Below are 21,028 nucleotides of genomic sequence, written 5' to 3' on the forward strand. Positions count from 1 at the left end.
CAACTGAGCAAGGTTCTCAGCAATAAAGGGAGATCTTGTTTTAAAAGAAGACAATTTCTTAAAGATTGAAAAGTTAATAGCAATTAAAAGAGCATTTTGTTGCTCAGTACACTCTCATCTCGGTGTTAGAGCTGAGCTTCAGAGGCCATCAGGTCTATCCCTGCCTCACAGCCCTGCTATGAGGACACTCCTTCATAATTCTGGACAAGAATCTCTCCTGAGCAGCCTGTGTCCTTCATGTCCTTGGGGGTTGACTCTTCAATCTTCCCAGCCCACTTGATCCTCTCATCCCTACTGGGGTTCAAACAACATGCTCTTAGCACAGACCAGAGTGTTCTCTGTGCTCACAGGTACTGGGGACTGCTTTCAGTGGGTAATGCCTTCAAGTAGGGTCCTTCTTACATGTCCAGAAATCATGGTTCCCTGTTATTCTCTAGGTGAGCCTACAGGACCAAAACGCTGCATGTAGCATTGGGAAAATGGTCACTGACAACCGAGGTGTTGCTTTTAAATACTTTAAGCAGAATCTGAAATAAGCAGGAATAACTGTGGAATAAGCAGGCGTGATACCACTCTCTCAAGTAACACTGAACTCTCAACACAGAATGAGTGGAAATGATTACTCCTGACAGTTAAAGGTCCAAATTCAATTTCTGAGACCTAATTAATCCCTCTAAACGTTCAGGCAACACTACAAAGACTCCCATGAGTGAAAACCATGATTAAATTTACTTTAGCAAAGCAGACACACAGATGTCAGTCGTGAGCTAACATAGCCCTGCAGCCACATCAGCAGGTTACTGAGTCCAGGCTGCTGAGTCCAGAACTAGGAGCGCCTCACCTGTGTTGTCCTTACTGAGGATACTCTTCTGCATGTCCTCAACTTTGGCCATCAGTCTCTGGTACTGCTCCTCAGCCACCTGCAGGTCATTGTTTGAGGACACCAGGCTGGCATTTTTGGCTTCCAGCATATTCTGCAGGTCGGTCATGGCTCGCTCCAGATCCCAACATGACTTCTTCAAAGTGTCCACCTCAGAGCTGAGGGAGTCTTGCTTCTGCTGGCTGCTGTGGCTGTGCTCCACCTGCACCTGCAGCCTTGTGCTCAGGGCAGCCAGCTGGGCCTGTAGCTCGGCCTTCTCCTGAAGTGCCTGAAGACACCCAAACCAACACAAGAGCTTTCAGAAAAGCCAGTCATTTCCATCCAGTGTTATCGCCAAGACTGCCTCAACACAACCAGTGAGACAGAGATGAATTCTATCTTGAGACATCACACCCCAAGACATCTAGTCACTCTTACCATAACAGTTATCCCCAAAGAAGGCAATTTCCCAAATAGTCCAAGAGGGGTGTGTATAGAATCTAGTCCAGCTCAGGTAGGCAAAGCTATGGCAGCACTCAATCTCTCAAAGATGTTAGAAATCAAATTTGCTCAAAAAACAAAAATGATGGGGTTGGGGATGTAGCTCAGTGGTAGAGCACTTGCCTAGTAGTGCAAGGCCCTAGGCGTAATTCTCAGTACTGTAAACAACAACAATAAAAAAAAAAACATGCAAAAAAATAAAAAAGGAGGACACATACTAAGAATACGAGAAATGCACAGTCATTCATAAAAGACAAAAGCAGTCAGACTCAGATCTGGGGGAAATGGGCACACAGACCTGCAAGGGAAGGCTGCTGCTACAAATAAGGCCTCAGAGCTCTAGCCAGCCACTAGACAAAGGAGCAATACACAGTGATACTAGAAACAGAACCACTGACCAGAAGATAGAGTAGAGAGAGGACAGGCCATGAGAGCCACTAAGAACAGCCACAGTAAGACAAGAGAGGAGTGGCTCACTGTTAGACGAGCCTAGGATGTTTGAGGCCCTGGGTTAAATTCTGCATACCCCAAAAAATAAAGAAAAAAAAAAAAAAAAAGCTGGGCATGGTGGCGCACGCTTGTAATCCCAGCATTCAGGAGGCTGAGACCAGAAGATCACGGTTCGCGGCCAGCCTCAGCTGCTTAGTGAGGCCCTCCGCAACTTAGCAAGACCCTGTTTCAAAATAAAGAATTAAAAAATAGGGCAGGGGGTGTAGCTCGGAGGTCAAATGCCTCTTGGTTCCATCCCCAGACCTGCCAAAAAAAGAGTAAGGCACATATGCCCCACTCACCTGCCACGATCCAGTCCTTCCCCAGATCTAACGTGGGGTATGTGTGGGAATCCCAAACTCACATATTAGAGGAAACTACACTATAAAGACAACACATTCAACAAAAAAAAAAAAAAAAAAAAGAAATCAAGTTAACTGAGTAAACTCAGTGGGATTTTACAAGTGTAACTCGGCATCTGCAAAGAGATGTCAGAAAATATTACACCTATAATAATCTACACAGGCCAGCCAGGTGTGGTGGCACATGCCTGTAATGCTAGTATTTGAAAGGCGGAGACAGGAGGATTGTAGGTTTGAGGCCAGCTAAGCACTTTACTAAGTCCTCAGCAACTTAGCAAGATTCCGTTTCAAAAAAAGGGAGGGAGGAACCGGGCGTGGTGGCGCACACTTGTAATCCCCATGCTTGGGAGGCGTGGACAGGAGGATCATGCAGGTTTGAAGCCAGCCATGCTGGCTTAAGAGACCCTGTTTCCAAATAAAAATATATATTAAAAAAATAGGTCTGGGAGTGTAGCCCGGAGATAGAAGGGCTCCCAGGAACCCCAGTACCACCAAAAAAAAAAAAAAAAAAACCCCACAAAAAACAAAACAACAACAACAAAAAAAACCAAAAACAAACAAAAAAAAATGGGGATGGGATAGGGATGTAGCTCAGGAGTACCTGGGTTCAATACCCAGGATCCCCTCCTACACATAGAGGCGCACACACACACACACACACACACACACACACACACTCTTCAGCTGTGATAATAACTAAGGCACAAACCAGGCATGGTGGCGCACATCTGTAATACCAGCAATTAGGAGGCTGAGACAGAAGGATCACAGGTTCAAAGCTAACCTCAACAACTTAGCAAGAACCTCTGCAATTTAGGAAGACCTTGTTTCTTTTTTTTTTTTTTGGTGGTACCGGGGGTGGAACCCAGAGGCTTTCTACCTCTGGGCTATACTCCCATATTTTTTTTACATTTTATTTGGAAACAGGGTTTCACTAAGTTGCTGAAAGCCTCATTAAGTAGCTGAGGCTGGCTTTGAACCCGTGCGATCCTCCTGTCTCAGCCTCCCAAGCGCAGGAATTACAAGCATGGGCCACCATGCCTGGCTTGAAGACTGTTTCAAAAATAAAAAACAAGCTGGGAGGGATAGCTCACACTTGTAATCCCAGTACCTGGGAGGCTTGAGACTAGAGGATCACGATTCACAGACAGTCTCAGCTACTTAGGCCCTCTGCAACTTAGTGAGACCTTGTTTCAAAATTAAAAAACAAAACAAAACAAAAAAACACATGACACTGGTCCTCAACAAGCAAGTCCATCTCACCATGACATGCTCACAGGCATGGATTCATCCCCACAGCCTTCACCCTTCACAGTTCAAGCTCACAAGACACACTCACAGCCAGGCACCTCTGGCATCTGTGCATGCATGTTCTTTCTCTTTCTTACACCCAAAGACAGAGCTGAATTCCACTGAACTGAATTATTCTGATACAAAGACAAAACTCTACTTGTTAACTATCAATAAACGTGCACACCATAAAATGACAAAGGAAAGTTGAAAGTTAAAGGATGGAGAATCATTCAGCGAATGCAAACCACAAGCTGGGCGTGGTGGCACTCGCTTGTAATCCCAGCATTTGGGAGGCTGAGACAGGAGGATCACGGTTTGCAGACAGCCTCAACTACTTAGTGAGGCCCTTTGCAACTCAGTGAGAGTGAGACCCTGTTTTAAAATAGAGAATAAAAAATAGGGCTGGGGGTGTAGCTTGGAGGTAGGATGCCTCTGAGTTCCATCTCCGGTACCACACACACAAAAAATAAAAATAAAAATAAAAAATGCAAACCAGAAAGAGCAAAATCAATTACTGAAAAAGCAAGACCCACTGTAAAAGGAAATAAAGTGGCTAAAATGAAAATTTTACTCTTCCAGAAAAAGGTACAATCCACCAAAAGAATTTCAATTTTACGGACTGTTAGGTACCTAGCATCTTTGGAAGATCCTGAACAAATCTGATGAAGAGACTGTGCCTGATCAGAACAGACACTGGCATGGCATGTGGGGCTGACACACCAAGTCCAGAAAATGTGATGATGCAGATGCTGTCATCACTGATGTAGCTTGCTCTTAAAGGCATCTGTAAAGCTTGGTACCCAAGGAAGAGGAACCAAAGACTTGTCACATCACACACTACTCAATATCTCTTACCTGGCTGGCCTCTAGTGATAAAGCCTCCAACTGTCCTTCGAGTCTCACTTTCTCTTTAAGAACCTGCAACATTTCGTCCTGCGTCTCGGCAAGAGAGCTGTCCAAGGACACACTGGGGATGAAGACAGAGTCAAGCTGTGGGAACGTGCCCATAACTACTTGGCGTTCACAACTCCCCATTTTCTCCCAATTCCACATACCCCTGCTACTCTCCCCATAATTTTTGTGTGGTTCTGTAGGTGACACACAGAGCTGTTCTATCTGATATACCCCCAGCCCTATTTTATGTTTTATTTCGAAACAGGGTCTCACTAAGTTGCTGAGGCTGGCCTTGAACCTGTGATCCTCCTGTTTTAGCCTCCCAAGTACTGGGATTACTGGCATGTGCCACCACACCTGGCTATCCCCATAATTTTATTTTTTCTTTTGCAGTACTAGGAATTGAACCTAGAGACATTCTACCTCCAAGCTACACTCCCAGCTCTATTTTATTCTTTATTTTGAAACAGAGTCTCACTAAGATGCAGAGGGCCTCACAAGTTGCTGAGGTTGGCCGTTCTACCTGATATACCCCCAGCCCTATTTTATGTTTTATTTTGAAACAGGGTCTCACTAAGTTGCTGAGGCTGGCCTTGAACCTGCGATCCTCCCATCTCAGCCTACCATGTTCTGGGATTACAAGCCTGTATAACGAAACCCAGCTCCCCATAATTTTTAAAATGAGCAAAGTCTTCAGTAGTGAGATGAGCTCATACTCTGTGGTCTCCCAACATAGGCCTTTCTGGCCACCACAGGCAAGCGCGCACTCTGGAAGTAGAGCCTCTGGGACAATTTCTGCAGTCTTAGAGACAGCTCTGTACAAACACCAAAAGACAAGGTATTTCATACTGCCAATTCTACTTCTCACCAAGCAAGAGAGCTGTAAGTGAAATGTAAGTGAAGTCTAGAGGTAGACTTAGACAAGTAGGAGGCACATAGCCTCGTCCAGGGCCACACAGCAGTGGTCCTGAGGAGGCAAGGGCCATGCCGCTGCCCACCTGCTACAGATGCTGTCTCTGCGGCTCCGCACCTCCCCATTGACTTCCTGCCCCAGGTCTTGCTGCTCGGCTGCTGCTGCCTGGAGTACATCCTTAATTGAGGGGAACTGGCCCAGGGATTCTGCAGCAATCTCCCGGCCGTCGACCACATAAGCAACTCCATGTCTGCCTGCCAAGTTCAGCAGATCAACACCAGTCCCGCGGGCGGAGAGGCTGCTGTGCGAGGAGCTGTCACTCTCATTCCCATCGGCCTCCGACACACTGTCCCCTGTCAGGGAGGAGTTCTCTAAACGGCCTTCAGTCTCAGGAGACAAACTGAGCTCAGAAACAACTGAGGTGGTGCCTCTGCTCTGCTTCAGGGAGCCCCTGGCAGAGTCAGTAGCAGGGGTCCCAGGGCCACCAGAATCACCAGAGCCCTCAGTTCTATAATCAGCCAGGGACCGAATTTTGCTTGATTTGGAACTCCTTTTCTCCTTAGGATGTGCTGGCAGCCCTAAGCTGCCCACTTTTGGGCCCCGAGGAACACTGGTGCGCAGGAAGGAGTACTCTGTTGTCATGGCCACGGTGCTGGCCCTTGGCAAGTGTTCTGGGTTTAACATGAGCTCAGGATCCAGTGTGCTAAAAAGTCTCATTTTTGTTGCAGGTTTACTGGACTGAGAAGAAAACAAAAGTGCAAAATTATTTTTACAATAACAAATATATAAAACCTTCACCCAACAATATGATAATCAATGATATATTCTAAGACACAAACCATTTATTGCAGTCTTGTTTGTAGTTTCAACAATTAGAAACTAGTCAGTTGGGCGTGGTGGCGCATGCTTGTAATCCCAGTATTCGGGAGGCTGAGACCAGAGGATTGTGGTTCGCGGACAGCCTCAGCTACTTAGTGAGGCCCTCTGCAACTCAGTGAGACCCAGTTTCAGAATAAAGAATAAAAAATAGGGCACGGGGTGTAGCTCGGAGGTCAAATGCCCCTGGGTTCCATCCCCAGACCCAAAACGCAAAAAAGAAACCAGTCACCTTGGACTAGTTAAGTAGAGGCTGGTAGACACAGACATGCACAGAGAACAGGTGGCTCTGGGTTGTCCTGATGGAGACATTGCCAGGACAGGTTCTGGTGAGGATGCCTATGGAGGCAGGGCACAAAAAGCTCCTCAAAGCACATCTAGACTGAACCAAGGGGACATTGACGCACACTCCACACACTCTACGTATGACATCTGAACTGCATTCCTCGTACTAAGCAAACAGCCTTAATTCCTACTATAGTAGATTGCTTGTTTTGTGTTTTCTTGTTTTTCTGTGGTATTAGGGATTAAACCTGGGTCACTCTACCACTGAGGTTCACCCCTCAAGCCACCCCCCCTTTTTTTGGGTGGTACTAGGGGTGGAACCTAGGGGCTTTCTACCTTTGGGCTATACTCCCAGACCTAGTCTATATTTTATTTGGAAACAGGGTCTCACTAAGTTGCTGAGAGCCACACTAAGTAGCTGAGGCTGGCTTTGAACCTGTGCGATCCTCCTATCTCAGCCTCCCAAGCGTGGGGATTACAAGCATGAGCCACCACACCCAGCTCTACTTTTAATTTAGTTTCTTTTTTTTTTTTTTTTTTGGTACTGGGATTACAAGCGTGCACCACCACTCCTGGCTCTACTTTTAATTTTAAATCACAGTATTTGAAAATTTTCAAAAACATAAAAAAGTTGGAAAACTAAGAAAAACACACTCTTATAACCCTTGCTTAGAGTTAATCAGTGTGACTTAGGATACTACTTTAACTTCCTAACATGAGCTTTATGCCTAGCAAAACTGATTTAGGCATACTGAAAAGAGATACTTATCCACATCCCACAAGTAAGAACTACATCAAAGTTCACTGGGAACTGCCACTCATGAGATAAACTGGGATCTAAGACTGATGGCTCCAGTCAGGGCAAAGATAAGCAAAAGCTGACCTTCTCTGTCTTTCATATGCCAGATATAAGTATAGAGTGTGCTTCTTCCAAAGGAAGCACGACAGAGGGACCTGACCCAACCCCTGCTGCAGCCTCTCAAGTCAAGACACAGCAGGCCTCATAGCTGGAGTTGCAGGGGCCTGGCCTTCCCATAGGCCTGAGTGAGGACTGACTGCTTAACTCTTATGAGCTGGATCAGGAGGGAGGCTCACCCTTTCCTGCTGGCGCTTCACTCGGTACTGTCGAAGCTGCTCTTCCAGCTGCTTCTGGGCCTGAAGACGGACCTGCTCCTCCTTCTCCAGGGGCAGTGAAGATGCTGTGGAGCCTGTGGGGGGACATGGCCACTGAGAGGCTCATAATGGAACAGGGCACAAAGAAAAAGTTGATAACCACAGCTTGGTTGTTTCACCTTTAATTACCAGTATGTTTTTAGCTCCTTAGTAATACACAGGACAACTTCCAAATCAAGAAAAAACTGTAAGCATTGGCTACAGACCACAGACAGGATATACTGTGTAGGACATATACTAAGTGCTGGACATTCCTCTGCTCAACACAGTGTTTTCTTTTTTCTTTTTCTTTCTTTCTTTTTTTTTTTTGCTTCAGCTGGTAAAACAGAAGACAAAGCTGATGTGGTAACAGATGCCTGTAATCTCAGTCCCTGGAAGGCTAAGATGCGGGATCACTGTTTCAAAAACAAAAAATAAAAAGGGCTAGTGTATAGTTCAGAGGCAGAATGTCTCCGAGTTCAATCACCCAGTACCAAAAAACCCCCACAAAAACAAAAACAAAAAAACAGAAGACAACAGATGACAAGTGCTTTTTAGTAAGAAAAAGAACTGAAGTCAGGCATAGTGGCTCACATTTGTAATCCCAGTACTTGGGAGGCTGAGACAGGATGATCGCAGATTCACAGCCAGCCTCAACAACCTCATGAGGTCCTCTGCACTTCAGTGAGACCTTGTTTTAAAAATAAAAGATAAAATCAGGCTGGGGGTATAGCTCAGAGGTAGAATGCCCCTAAGTTCAATCCTCAGTACCACACACACACATTAAATTAAAACATTAAAAAAAAGTAGGGGATTTATACTTGTTGCCAAGTCTAGGAACTCACAGGCACTGATTCAAGGTGAGGCTCAGCAATGTAGCAAAGCCCTTAGCAATTTAGTGAGACCCTGTTTCAAAACAAAAAATAAGATAGGGCTGGGGGTATAGCTCAGAGGTAGAATACACCTGGGTTCAATCCCCAGTACAATATACACAAAAAGAGTAATAAATTAAAGCTGGTCCTGGTGGAACACACCTACCTGTAATCCCAGCTACTCAAGAAGCTGAGGCAGGAGGATCACATGCTCTAGGCCAATATGGGAAACATAGTGAGACCCTGTCTCATAAGAAAATGCAAAAAAGGGCTGTAGAGTTCAGTAGGGGAGTACTTGCCTAATATGAATGAGTCGTTGGGTTCTATCATCCAATTATTACAGAGAAAGGAAAAAAAAAAGCTTAAAAGATCATCTTCAAATAAAGTACAACCCAGTCATGACTGATCCCATCTGCTTACATGTGGGTTACCAAGCACATAAAAACCAGCCCTTTAAATCAGGGGCTCTCCAACCACCACCAATACCAGATGGCAGAGAAGTTCCACACCTACCTGTACTTCACTTCTTTAAAATTAAGCTATGTCATCAGGTGCGCCACCCCCAAGAATAAGGGCACAGGACAAGCCCTGACTGCTTAGAACAGTCAGGTGTGCGCTCTGGAGGATGGGTAAGGATGCTGACAGAAGGAGTGGGAAGGGGCCAGCAGGAGTGGATGCTTACACAGTTGCGTTTCTTGCATGGGAAGACTGAGTCTGAGAGACTGCAAAGCTTCTTTTCTAACACTGCCCTCAGCACTAGTTCCCTGAGACTTCCTTAGGTTGTCATGGAAACCAGCCACACCTGGAGAGGCATCAGGACCCACAGGGCTTGCGGTAAGAGTGATTGGTAACGGAGAGTCTGGGAACTGTGGTGCTGGCCCATTCTGACAGAAGGCCTCCTGGCTGGGCCTGTTCAGGACTCCTTCCTCAGAAGTTCTGTCTACCTCCATAATGGCACCTGGAAAGAGAGAGTGTGTTCAACCATTGTGGTTTTAATAAGATCCACTTATTTTTAGGCATGCAGCTATGTAGGACCTAGGAGCAAGACCATTTCCATATAGTTTAAGTCTGTTCTGAGAAAAGAGAGAGCCCATGTCAGGGAGGGCAGGGAGATTGAGGCATGTCACACACTGCACTGGCCTCCACATCCTCACTGTAAAATGGCCTCACCCTCCATATTCTGGAGTTAGAGCTTAAGTCATGCTTCCTTTCCATTTAAATAAAAACAATATGAAATCTCAGGAAAGTCCATTTTTAAGAAATAGGAAAAGCAGCCGGGCATGGTGACGCACACTTGTAATTCCAGTGCTTGGGAGGCTGATACAGGAGGATCACACAGGTTCAAAGCCAGCTTCGGCTACTTAGTGAGGCTCTCAGCAACTTAGTGAGATCCTGTTTCCAAGTAAAGTATACAATGGGTCTGAGAGTATAGCCCAAAGGTAGAAAAACCCCTGAGTTCCACTCCCAGTACTACAAAAAAAAAAAAGGAAAAGAAAACAAAAGCTTGAAATAAAGTCGATAATTATATTAGCAAGAGCTGGTAACAGCAGGGCTGATCAGCATTCCAGTTTACATGTCAAGGGTTAGTTCCAAGGTCAATTCAAAGGGTATGTTATCCTCCAGATTGAGAAACCTAAGGCAAAGAATTGATCAGAGCAATTCTGCAAAAGTGAGCACAGGAGCCGGGCGTGGTGGCGCACGCTTGTAATCCCAGCATTTGGGAGGCTGAGACTGGAGGATTGCAGTTCGCGGACAGCCTGAGCTGCTTAGTGAGGCCCTCTGCAACTTAGTGAGTCCCTGTTTCAAAATAAAGAGTAAAAAATAGGGCAAGGGATATAGCTCAGAGGTTCAATGCCCCTGGGTTCCATCCCCAGACCTGCAAAAAAAAAGAAAAAAAAAAAAGAAAAAAAAAAAAAGTGAGAACAGTCACCTGCTAAACAAAAACAAGTTTAACCACTACAACTCCAGTCGTAGTACAGTCTTATCAAACTCAGCTCCACTCACTAACATTACTATGAAAACTAAAACATGTATCTTTATCAAAAAGAAAACAAAAGGACATTGTGTGTGGTTCTGAGGATTGAACTCAGGGTGCTGTATTTCTGAGCTATACCCCCAACCCTACTTTAATTTAAATTTGAAACACTGCCATATTTCTTACAGTCAAGTTACTTTTAGTCTTTTCCCTGTCTTATCCTAGTGGGTGAATCAGCCAGTAGTGAAGAGGGAGGGCACTAAAAGGTTCACAGACCTAGAGGACTTGAGCTATCAAAGGGTCCAACATTATTAGATGCCAGGACATAACCAGGTTGTATGCAAGAAACTCTCTTCTTGCTCAAGCCAATTAAAAGTGGATCTGTTACTTCCAAATGTGAATCTCTCTTAAGACAGCTACTCACTGCCATATATCCCTGAAACAAAGGCCACAGAATAAATTGGGTGCCAGAAACAGGAGCAGGGCACAGAGCCTTATCAATGCCAAAGACAACTGTCTGTTCTTATATATAGAACACTCCATTAAAGGGTTCTGCCTTTTAGATTCAAACTACTTGGGTTAATACCATTTTTTTTTTTTTTTTTTTTTGGTACTGGGGATGGAACCCAGGGCATTCTAACTCCGAGCCACACCCCCAGCCCTATTTCTTTTTAATTTACTTTGAAACAAGGTTTCACGAAGTTGCAGAGGGCCTCACTAAGTAGTTGATGTTGTCTATGAACTACAGTCCTCCTGTCTCAGCCTCTCAAGTACTGGGATTATGAGCATGTGCCACCATGCCCATCTTGTAATGGGTTAGTCTTTAAACAACCCATGAGTTTTGAGTGTCAGACTGCACTTTTTTAAAAAACCTAAAAATAAGGCCGTGCATAGTGGTGCACACTTGTAATCCCAGCATTCAGTAGGCAGAGACAGAAGATTTGTGGTCTGCAGATGACCTCAGCTACTTAGTAAGGCCCTCTGTAACTTAGTGAGACCCTGTTTCAAAATAAAGAATAAAAAAATAGGGCTGGCACCAGGCGTGGTGGCACACATTTGTAATCCCAGCATTTGGGAGGCTGAGACAGGACTGTGGTTCGCAGACAACCTCAGCTCCTACTTAGTGAGGCCCTTTGCAACTCACTGAGATCCTGTTTCAAAGTAAAGAATAAAAATTAGGGCTGGGGTGTAGCTCGGAGGTAGATTACCCCTGGGTTCCACTCCCAGTACTGCAAAAAAAAAAAAAAAAAAAAAAAAAAAAAATGCTGGGAGTATAGCCCAGAGGTAGAATGTCACTGGAATCCATCCCCAACACGCAAAAACGAAAAAAAAAAAAAAAAACAAAAAAAAAAAACTAACAATAAAGTGATCCAGCTGAGCATGATAGTGCACACCTATAATCCCAGTACTTGGGAGGCTGAGACAGGAGGATTGCAGGTTCAAAGCCAGACTGTGCAATTTAGGCTCTCAGAAACCTAGTGAGGCAAAATTTCCAAATAAAAAAATAAAAATTCAGGCTAGGGGTATAGCTTGAAGGTAGAATGCCCTTGAATTCAATCCCCAGTACCATCCACACACAGAAAAAGGGGATAGCGAATAAACACTAACACTTTTTTGTTTTTGATTTTTTAAAGCAGAGTACTCCACACCTATATTTTGGAGTCCCAATATTTTTTTTTTTTTATTTATTATTATTTTTTGTAGGTCTGGGGATGGAACCAGAGGCATTTGACCTCTGAGCTACACCCCCTGCCCAATATTTTATTCTTTATTTTGAAACAGGGTCTCACTAAGTTGCAGAGGGCCTCACTAAGTAGCTGAGGCTGTCTGAGAACCATGATCGTCCTGTCTCAGCCTCGCAAATGCTGGGATTACAAGCGTGCGCCACCCCGCCCGGCTCCTTGGAGTCCCAATATTTTAGAGGCTGACGGATGGGTCACAGGTTCAAGTACAGTGCCTGGTAACTTAGTGGAACACTATTTCAAAACTAAAAAAGAGTTGGGCATGGTGGCTCACACTTGTAATCCCAACATTTGGAAGCTGAGACCGGAAAATCACGGTTCGCAGACAGCCTTAGGTATTTAGCAATGCTCTTTGAAACTCAGTGAGACCATTTCAAAAAATGAAGACTAAAAAATAGGGCTGCGGCCAGGCGTGGTGGCGCACGCTTGTAATCCCCATGCTTGGGAGGTGGAGACAGGAAGATCGCACAGGTTTGAAGCCAGCCACGCTGGCTTAAGCGACCCTGCTTCCAATTTAAAAAGTATAAAAATAAGTCTAGGAGTGTAGCCTGGAGGTAGAAGGGTTTCCAGGAACCCCAGTACCACACACACACAAAAATAACTAAATAAAATAAATAAATAAATAAAATAGGGTTGTGGGTGTAGCTCACAGGTAGAATTCCTCTGGGTTCCATCCCCAGTACCACAATAAATAAATAAATAAATAAATAAATAAATAAATAAATAAATAAATAAATCCCTGCTTGTAATCGCAGTACTTGGGAGGCTGTGACAGGAAGATTTTACATTTGTGGCCAGCCTCAGCAATTCAATGAGACCCTATTTCCAAATAAAAAATAAAATAAGAGCTGGGTGTGGTGGCACATGCTTATAATCCCTGTGCTTGGGAGACAGAGACAGGAGGATCACGCAGGTTCAAAGTCAGCCGTGCTGGCTTAAGAGACCCTGTTTCCCCCCCCAAAAAAAAGTATAAAAATGGGCCTGGGAGTGTAGCCCGGAGGTAGAAGGGTTTCCAGGAACCCCAGTACCACCAAAATAAATACATAAATAATAAGAGCCGGGTATTGGTAGCACACACTTGTAATCCCAGCATTCAAGAGGCTGAGACTTGAGGATCGCTTGTTTACCTCAGCTACTTAGGCCCTCCTCAACTCAGTGAGACCCTGTTTCAAAATAAAGAATAAAAAAAAGGGCAGGGGGTGTAGCTCGGAGGTAGAATGCCCCTGGGTTCCATCCCCAGAATCGCAAAAAAATAAATAAAATATGGCTTGGAGCCGGGTGTGGTGGTACACATCTATAATCTCAGCATTTGGGAGGCTGAGACCAGAGGAAGGTGGTTCGTGGATAGCCACAGTTACTTAGTGAGGCTGTCCGCAACTTAGTGAGACCCTGTTTCAAAATAAAAAAAAGGGCAGGGGGTGTAGTTCAGAGGTCGCATGCCCCTGGGTTCCATCCCCAAACCTGCAAAAAATAAAAAAGGCTGGGGGTATATCTCAATAATAAAACATTAAATTAAAAAAAAAAAAAAGGTGGGCACTTGGGAGGCTGAGACAGGAGGATTGTGCAGGTTGGAAGCTAGCCTCAGCTACTTAGTGAGGCTCTTGGCAACTTATTGAGACCCTGTTGCCAAATAAAATATAAAATAGCTCTGGGAGTGTAGCCCGGGGGGGCTAAGACCGAAGAATCCAGGTTCATGGACAGCCCCAGCTACTTAGTGGGGCCCTTCACAACTCAGTGAGATCCTGTTTCAAAATAAGGAATAAAAAATTGGGCAAGGGGTGTAGCTCAGAGGCCAAAAGCCTCTGGGTTCTATCCCCAGAGAGCAAAAAATAAAAAAAATTTAAAAATAAATAAAAAAGAAGAAAACCGCGATCCTCCGGTCTCAGTCTCCCAAATGCTGGGATTAAAAGTGTGCGCCACCACACCTAGCTCCTATTTTTTATTGTTTATTTTGAAACAGGGTCTCAGTGAGGTGCAAAGGGCCTCACTAAGTAGCTGAGACTGTCTGTGAACCGTGATCCTTCTTTCTCAGCCTCCCAAATGCTGAGATTATAAGCACCATGCCAGGCTTATTTTTTATTTTGAAACAGTTTTGCCAAGTTCCTACATGTTGGCCTTCAATCTGTAATTTTCCTGTCTCTGCTTCCCAAGTACTGGAATTACAGGCATTTGCCTCTACCCCCAGCTCACATACCTGGCTTAATACTATTATTATTTTTATCATTTGCAGTATTGGGGAATTGAGCCCAAAGCTTCATACATGCTAAGCAAGGACTGTATCACTAAACTATACCCTTAGCCCCCAATTTTATTTCATTTATCTTTGTGTGAACTGGGGATTGAACCCAAAGGTGTTCTGCCCCTAATCTATACCTGCAGTCCAAACTTATTGTTTTAAAGCAGGGTCTTGCTAAGTTACCTAAAAGTGGCAATAAAAATTGTAAGCCTCCTGTCTCAGCCATTTGTGTACTGGGATTAAGGGTGTGTGCCACCCCACCCAGCTGTACAATTCAATTTCTGCTAGTAAACTAGTACTTAGAACCTATCATTTTAAAGTACATACTGCACTGATAGCCTCTGACTCGAGAGGAATGGGAACTGAGTATATAATTTACCTTTTTTTTGTGTGTGTGGTACTGGGATGGAATCCTGGAGCTTACTACTTCCAGGCTACACTCCCAGACCTATTTTATATTGTATTTGGAAATGAGGTCTCAGTAAGTTGTTGAGAGCCTCACTAAGTAGCTCAGTAAGTTGTTGAGAGCCTCACTAAGTAGCATGGCTTCAAACCTGCACAATTCTGGCGAACCTTTCTCGGCCTCCCAAGTACTAGGATTTAATGTGTGCCACCACACCCAGCTACCTTTTACTTCTGATGCATAAAACCCCATAGATAAGCCGGCCCTGGTGGTGCACATTCAGGAGGCTGAGACCAGAGGATCGCGGTTTGTGTATAGCCTCAGCCATTTAGTGAGGCCCTCTACAACTTAGTAAGACCCTGTTTCAAAATAAAAAATAGGGGCCGGGCGTGGTGGTGCACGCTTGTAATCCCCGCGCTTGGGAGGCTGAGACAGGAGGATCGCATGGGTTCGAAGCCAGCCTCAGCTACTTAGTGAGGCTTTTGGCAACTTAGTGAGACCCTGTTTCCAAATAAAATATAAAAAAGGTCTGGGAGTATAACCAGGAGGTAGAAAGCCTCTGGGTTCTACCCCCAGTACCACCAAAAAAAAAAAAAAAAAAAAATAGGGCAGGGGGGTGTAGCTCAGAGGTCCCAGATCTACATCCATCCCAAGATCCGCAAACAACAACAACAAAACAACACCCACAAACCATAGCTAACATAAAATACATGATTCAAGTACTCTTAGATCTCTGCTCAAACATTTCTAGATTCTAGTCATTAGAACTCCACACTGGGCATGGTAGCAAATGCCTGTAACCCTAATGACACAAAGGCTGAAGCAGGAAGACTGCACTTTGGAGGCCACTTGGGCAACTGAGGATGATCTTATATCACATAAGATGTTAAAAGGGTTGGGGGTAGCCAGGTATTGTGGTGTACCCCTGTAATCCCAGTGCCTGGTAGGCTGAGAGAAGAGGATGGTATGTCCAGCCTCAGTAACCTAGCAAGACCCTATTTCAAAATAAAAAATAAAGCCAGCATGGTGCAATACCTTGTTTCTAAGTAGAGAATAAAAAACAGGGCTGGCAGCCAGGCGTGGTGGTGCACGCTTGTAATCCCCGCACTTGGGAGGCAGACAGGAGGATCACGCAGGTTCGAAGCCAGCCGCACTGGCTGAAGAGACCCTGTTTCCAAATAAAAACATAAAGTAGGTCTGGGAGTATAGCCCAGAGGTAGAAGGGCTTCCAGGAACCCCAGTACCACCAAACAAAACAAAACAAAACACAGGGCTGGGGATATAGCTCAAAGGAAGAATGGCCCTGCACTACATCCCCAGTACCATTACCAAAAAAAAAACAAAAAAACAGGCATGGTAGTGCACAATTGTAATCCCAGTACATAGGAGGCTTAGACAGGACTGTAGGTTTGTGGCCAGCCTCAGCAATTTGTAAGGCCTCTGTAACTTAGTGAGACCCTGTTACAAAATAAAGAATAAAATAGGTATAGCTTAGAGGTAGAATACCCCTGGGTTCAAGCCCCTGTGCCAAAATACAAATAAAAACAAAATAAAAAAATAAAAGGGCTAGGGATGTAGCTCATAGATAGAATACTCCTTGGTTCAATCCCCAGTTGGGGAGAAAAATGCACATAAAAAATGGTAGGGGTAGCGCTCAGTTAGAATGCTCACTAGCAAAAACAAAACAAAACAAAAAAACCAAAACAACAAAAAAACTTTGGCAACCAATCAAATCAACCAAAAAGGCAGAATTTCAGGCAAGGAACAGTAACATATCAGTGAAGACCCACATAGGCCATCAAGGAGCATGGCTCTGGTGCTCTCCAAGGATAGAACCAGGGGGTCTCTGTTCTACTAAAGCAAACAGTACTGATCTAACATTAGTACAAATGTAACAAGGGGGGGGGGACCCACTCTGAAGCACACTTTTAGTGAATGAAAAGTGCATGTCCTCCTGCAGAACTCAAGCTGACCACATCCTGCTTAGAAGCAAAAAACTGGCAGCACAGAGCACCTAACAACTCACAGTGAGCTTTGTCTGGCTGGTCAGGTGGCCCCACTGTGCCCAAAGGCTTCAGGAGGGCCTCGGGGCATGCTGAGGTGCCACGGCTGGATCTGTCCTCCAAGGGGCCATCTTGCTCCACCAACACACTGTCCATGGTCAGGATGGCCCAGGCTGAGCTGACACAGAGGGGCTATAAGTAACCCTGAGGTGAGTTCAGTTTCTGCCATCAGCAATTGCCCAGAGCTCTTATGAAGGACCTCGCTCTGTTCTCCATTTGGGGGATAAGACTTAAAGTCTCAGAAATGGCTTGAAGGTAAACCAACTGTTATCATGATACCTGAAAGGGGAAAAAGAGAAAAAGAAATTATGAAATTTCATTTGTTAGATTTCAAGTGACAATTACAAATTAACATTTAGTTCCCAAATTACATTTGTGCAGGAAACGAGAACACATTCATTCAACAAATACTCCTTGAGTGCCCTACAACATCTGAGGTTCTGAGAATAAAGTGTTGATCAAGACACACCTGAGAGCAGGCACTTTTTTCTTTTGTGGTATTGGGTGTGGAACCCAGGGGCTATACTCCCAGACCTATTTTATACTTTATTTCAAAACAGGGTCTCACTAAGTTGCTGAGAGCCTCACTCAGTAGCTGAGGAGCCTCAAACCTGTGCGATCCTCCTGTCTCAGCCTCCCAAGCACTGGGATTATAAGCGTGCATCACCATTACTGGCTGGTGTACACTTCTAATCACAGCATTTGGGAGACTAAGACAGGAGGATCACAGTTCGAGGACAGCCTCAGCTAGTACTTACTAAGGCCTTGTTTCAAAATAAAGAATAAAAAATATGGCTGGAGGGTGTAGCTCTAAGGTATAATGCTCCTGGGTTCTACCCCCAGTACCAAAATTGGGGGGGGGGGGGGGAAGACACACCTGAACTCTATGTCTCTTATCTTTTTTTGTGTGTGTGGTAGTGAGGACTGAACCCAGGGGTATTCTACCTCCAAGCTACACCCCCAACACTACTTTATCTTTATTTTAAAACAGGATCTTACTAGGTAGAGTCTACCTGTTAAGGGTGTCCTTGAAACTGTGGTCCTCCTGTCTGAAGCCTCCCAAGTATTGGGATTACAGGTGTGGGCCCCAATGCCCAGCTCACCTGGACTCTGTCTTAAAAGCACCTAATGTCTCTATCAGTGCTGCCTACAGGGAGCTCTGCCAGGTTTCCAGAGATGACAAGGGAGCGTGTACTGCTTATCCGTGCTGTACTTCTCCAGGTGGCAAATGAAGAACTGAGTTTTAAGATTTAATTTACAGTCAATAAATCTGAATTTCAATAGCCACATGTAGCCACTAACTTCAGAACTGGATAGGGCTATTGCTCATAGAACACAAGGAGTGGCTGTGGCCAAGGCTATAGCTCCAGTCAGGCAGCAACACCCTGCAAACTGCACATTTCCGATCTAGAGAAAAAAATTCAGAAGTGCCAAGGGACTGGCTAACTGTACGTGTGTGTGTGTGTGTGTGTGTGTGTGTGTGTGTGTGTTACAGGGTCCAAGGACAAGAGAAAAGCAGCTAAATTAGAATGGGTCTGAGATAGTCTCACATCACGTGGCCCATCCACTTTACTATAATGTAGGGTTGGGGGGAAGGTGATACAAGGTCCAAGGAGAAGGAAAAGCAGTTAACTTAGAATGGGGCAGATAAAGAGTCTCACACCACGTGGCCATTTCACTTTTTACTTCAACAGAACCAACTATATGTTGACCCATCCTGCTAGGCTAAGGTTAAGGAAACAAAACTTCACCTTAAGTGTGGCAACTGTTTATCATTTCTGAAGTATATAGATAATATTAACTTATTTCCTCATCAAGAAAAAAGGCAGCCGGGCATGGTGGCACATGCTTGTAATCTCAGCATTCCAGCATTCGGGAGGCTGAGACAGGAGGATTGCTGGTTCGTGGACAGCCTCAGCTACTTTGTAAGGCCCTTAGCAACTCAGTGAGACCCAGTTTCAAAATAAAGAATAAAAAATAGGGCAGGGGGTGTAGCTCGGAGGTCGAATGCCCCTGGGTTCCATCCCCAGACACACACACACACACACACACACACACTATAAGAATTAGCTTCTAGGCATTATGTAAAATTGTTGACATTTACTTCCTTTAAAATAAATTTCATAAGCCGGGCGTGGTGGCACATGCTTGTAAGCCCCGTGCTTGGGAGGCTGAGATGGGAGGATGGCGCAGGTTCGAAGTCAGCCTCAGCTACTTAGTGAGGCTCTCAGCAACTTAGTGAGACCCTGTTTCCAAATAAAATATAAAAAATAGGTCTGGGAGTATAGCCTGGAAGTAGAAAGCCTCTGGGTTCTACCCCTAGTACCACCAAAACAAAACAAAACAAAACAAAAAAAACAACAAAAAAACCAAAATAAGTGTCATGAGGAAAAATTCCATAACCTAGTTTACAAATCTCGTATAGAAATTACAGGTAAGAAGTCCAAGTGGGTGGTCCTAAACAAAAAGTATGATATGACTTAGAAGTTGGGGTAAAGCTGGGCATGGTGGCTCATGCCTGTAATTCCAGTACTTGGAAGGCTGAGACAGAAGAACTTCACATTTGAGGCCAGCCTCAGCAATTTAGCCAAATTAGTAACTCAGGGAGGTTCTGTTTCTAAATAAAAACAAAGGCTGGGCATAGTGGCATAGACTTGAAATCCTAGTACTTGGGAGGCTGAGACAGAAGGATCAAAGGCTCAAGGGCAGCTCAGCAACTTAGCAAAAACCTAGTTTAAAAGGGGGGAGAGGATAAGGGTAGGGTGTAGCTTAGTAGTAGAATGCCCGTGAGTTCAATCCCTAGAACCAAATAAATAAATAAATAAATGATTGGGCATGGTGGCACACACCTATAATCCCAGTACTTGGGAGGCCAAGGCAGGAGGATCACAAGTTCGAGGCCAGCATGTGTAACTTAGTGAGACCTTGTTTCAAAATGAAAAATAAAAGAATGCCTGCAAAAAAAAAAAACCACAGAGGCACTCAACACTGGTCAGTGAGTTAATCTTGCGTTCTTCCACCCCTTAGCAACCAAGCTAATGGTTCCAAAACAAAATGATGAAGTATCTGAATCCTTCAGTATTAACACCACCTTTTCCTTTTTTATTTTTTCAGAAATAGAGATTAAACCCAGGGGCATTCTACATCTAAGCTACATCCTCAGCCTAATTATTATTATTATTATTATTATTATTATTATTATTATTATTTTTGCGGTGCTAGGGATGGAACCCAGGGGCATTCTACCTCCGAGCTACACTCCTAGTCCTAATTTTTTGTTTATTTTGAAACAGGGTCCCACTAAGTAGCTGAGACTGGCAGCTAATCTGTGATCCTTCCGTATCTGCCTTCCAAGTACTGAGATTACAGGTGGGCACCACCAAACTGGGTTTTTTTTCCTTACTTAGAAAATGGGTCTCACTACTTGGCTGAGACTGCCCGCGTCCCAGCCTCTCAAGTACTGAGATTACAGGCATGTACCACCACACCTTCTCCCAACAATTTTGCACAGCAGTTTCTTGACATGGAGGCCCTGGCTCAGTCACCTCTCCCACAAGCCTTCCTGTACAACCCAAATAGCTGACCCCACCCAAGCACCATGCACTCTTCTCAGTTGTCTCTATTCGCTGTCCATGTCCCTCCTCTAGAAAGAACAGGGCGAGGGGAGCGACCTCGAAGCGATTTCACCACTGCATCCCAGGACCTACAGTGAAATGGTCTACCGCTCCACTGCCACTAAGTACTTGTGCAAAGAGGACAGCTGTTCACCTGGCTCAACTGGCGAGTGTCTTGCCAAACTCCCTGAACACCACAGCACTAAACGGTAAGCAACATCTGAGCACCAGAATTCAGGCGGCAAGTCCACCAAGAAATAAAGCAAACAAGGAAGTACCCGCCTCCACGTCATGTTTGTCATCAGCTGCAAAAAGACCAGACTTTAAACACACTGGTCCTATAGTACCACATCACGTCTCTGGAACAGAGCGAACCCCAAGAGGCACAGAGGGAGTCTCCGTTATTTACAGAGCCAGTTCTTAGACCAATGGAGGGCACAGAAGAGGGGTGACCGGAGTGGGCGCCGGCTCCCCGCTCTTCTTCGGCCCCAACCCACCC

At 44.8% G+C, this 21,028-nt stretch overlaps 1 protein-coding gene across 1 annotated transcript in view; it reads right to left on the reverse strand.

Moving 5' to 3' along the window:
* The window catches only part of GOLGA3 (golgin A3), a gene marked incomplete at both ends in the record, with an annotated part of 45,207 nt that extends 28,123 nt beyond the window's left edge, over positions 1-17,084 (reverse strand). The window contains 7 exon segments of the mRNA XM_080717609.1: positions 842-1,148; positions 4,360-4,471; positions 5,397-6,049; positions 7,568-7,680; positions 9,179-9,454; positions 16,879-17,044; positions 17,046-17,084. Coding sequence (XP_080573735.1) covers positions 842-1,148; positions 4,360-4,471; positions 5,397-6,049; positions 7,568-7,680; positions 9,179-9,454; positions 16,879-17,044; positions 17,046-17,084 — 1,666 coding nt within the window.
* Between the last annotated feature and the right edge of the window lie 3,944 nt (positions 17,085-21,028).

Source organism: Muscardinus avellanarius, assembly GCF_963383645.1.
Source record: "Muscardinus avellanarius genome assembly, chromosome: 21".
Classification (NCBI taxonomy): Eukaryota; Metazoa; Chordata; class Mammalia; order Rodentia; family Gliridae; genus Muscardinus; species Muscardinus avellanarius.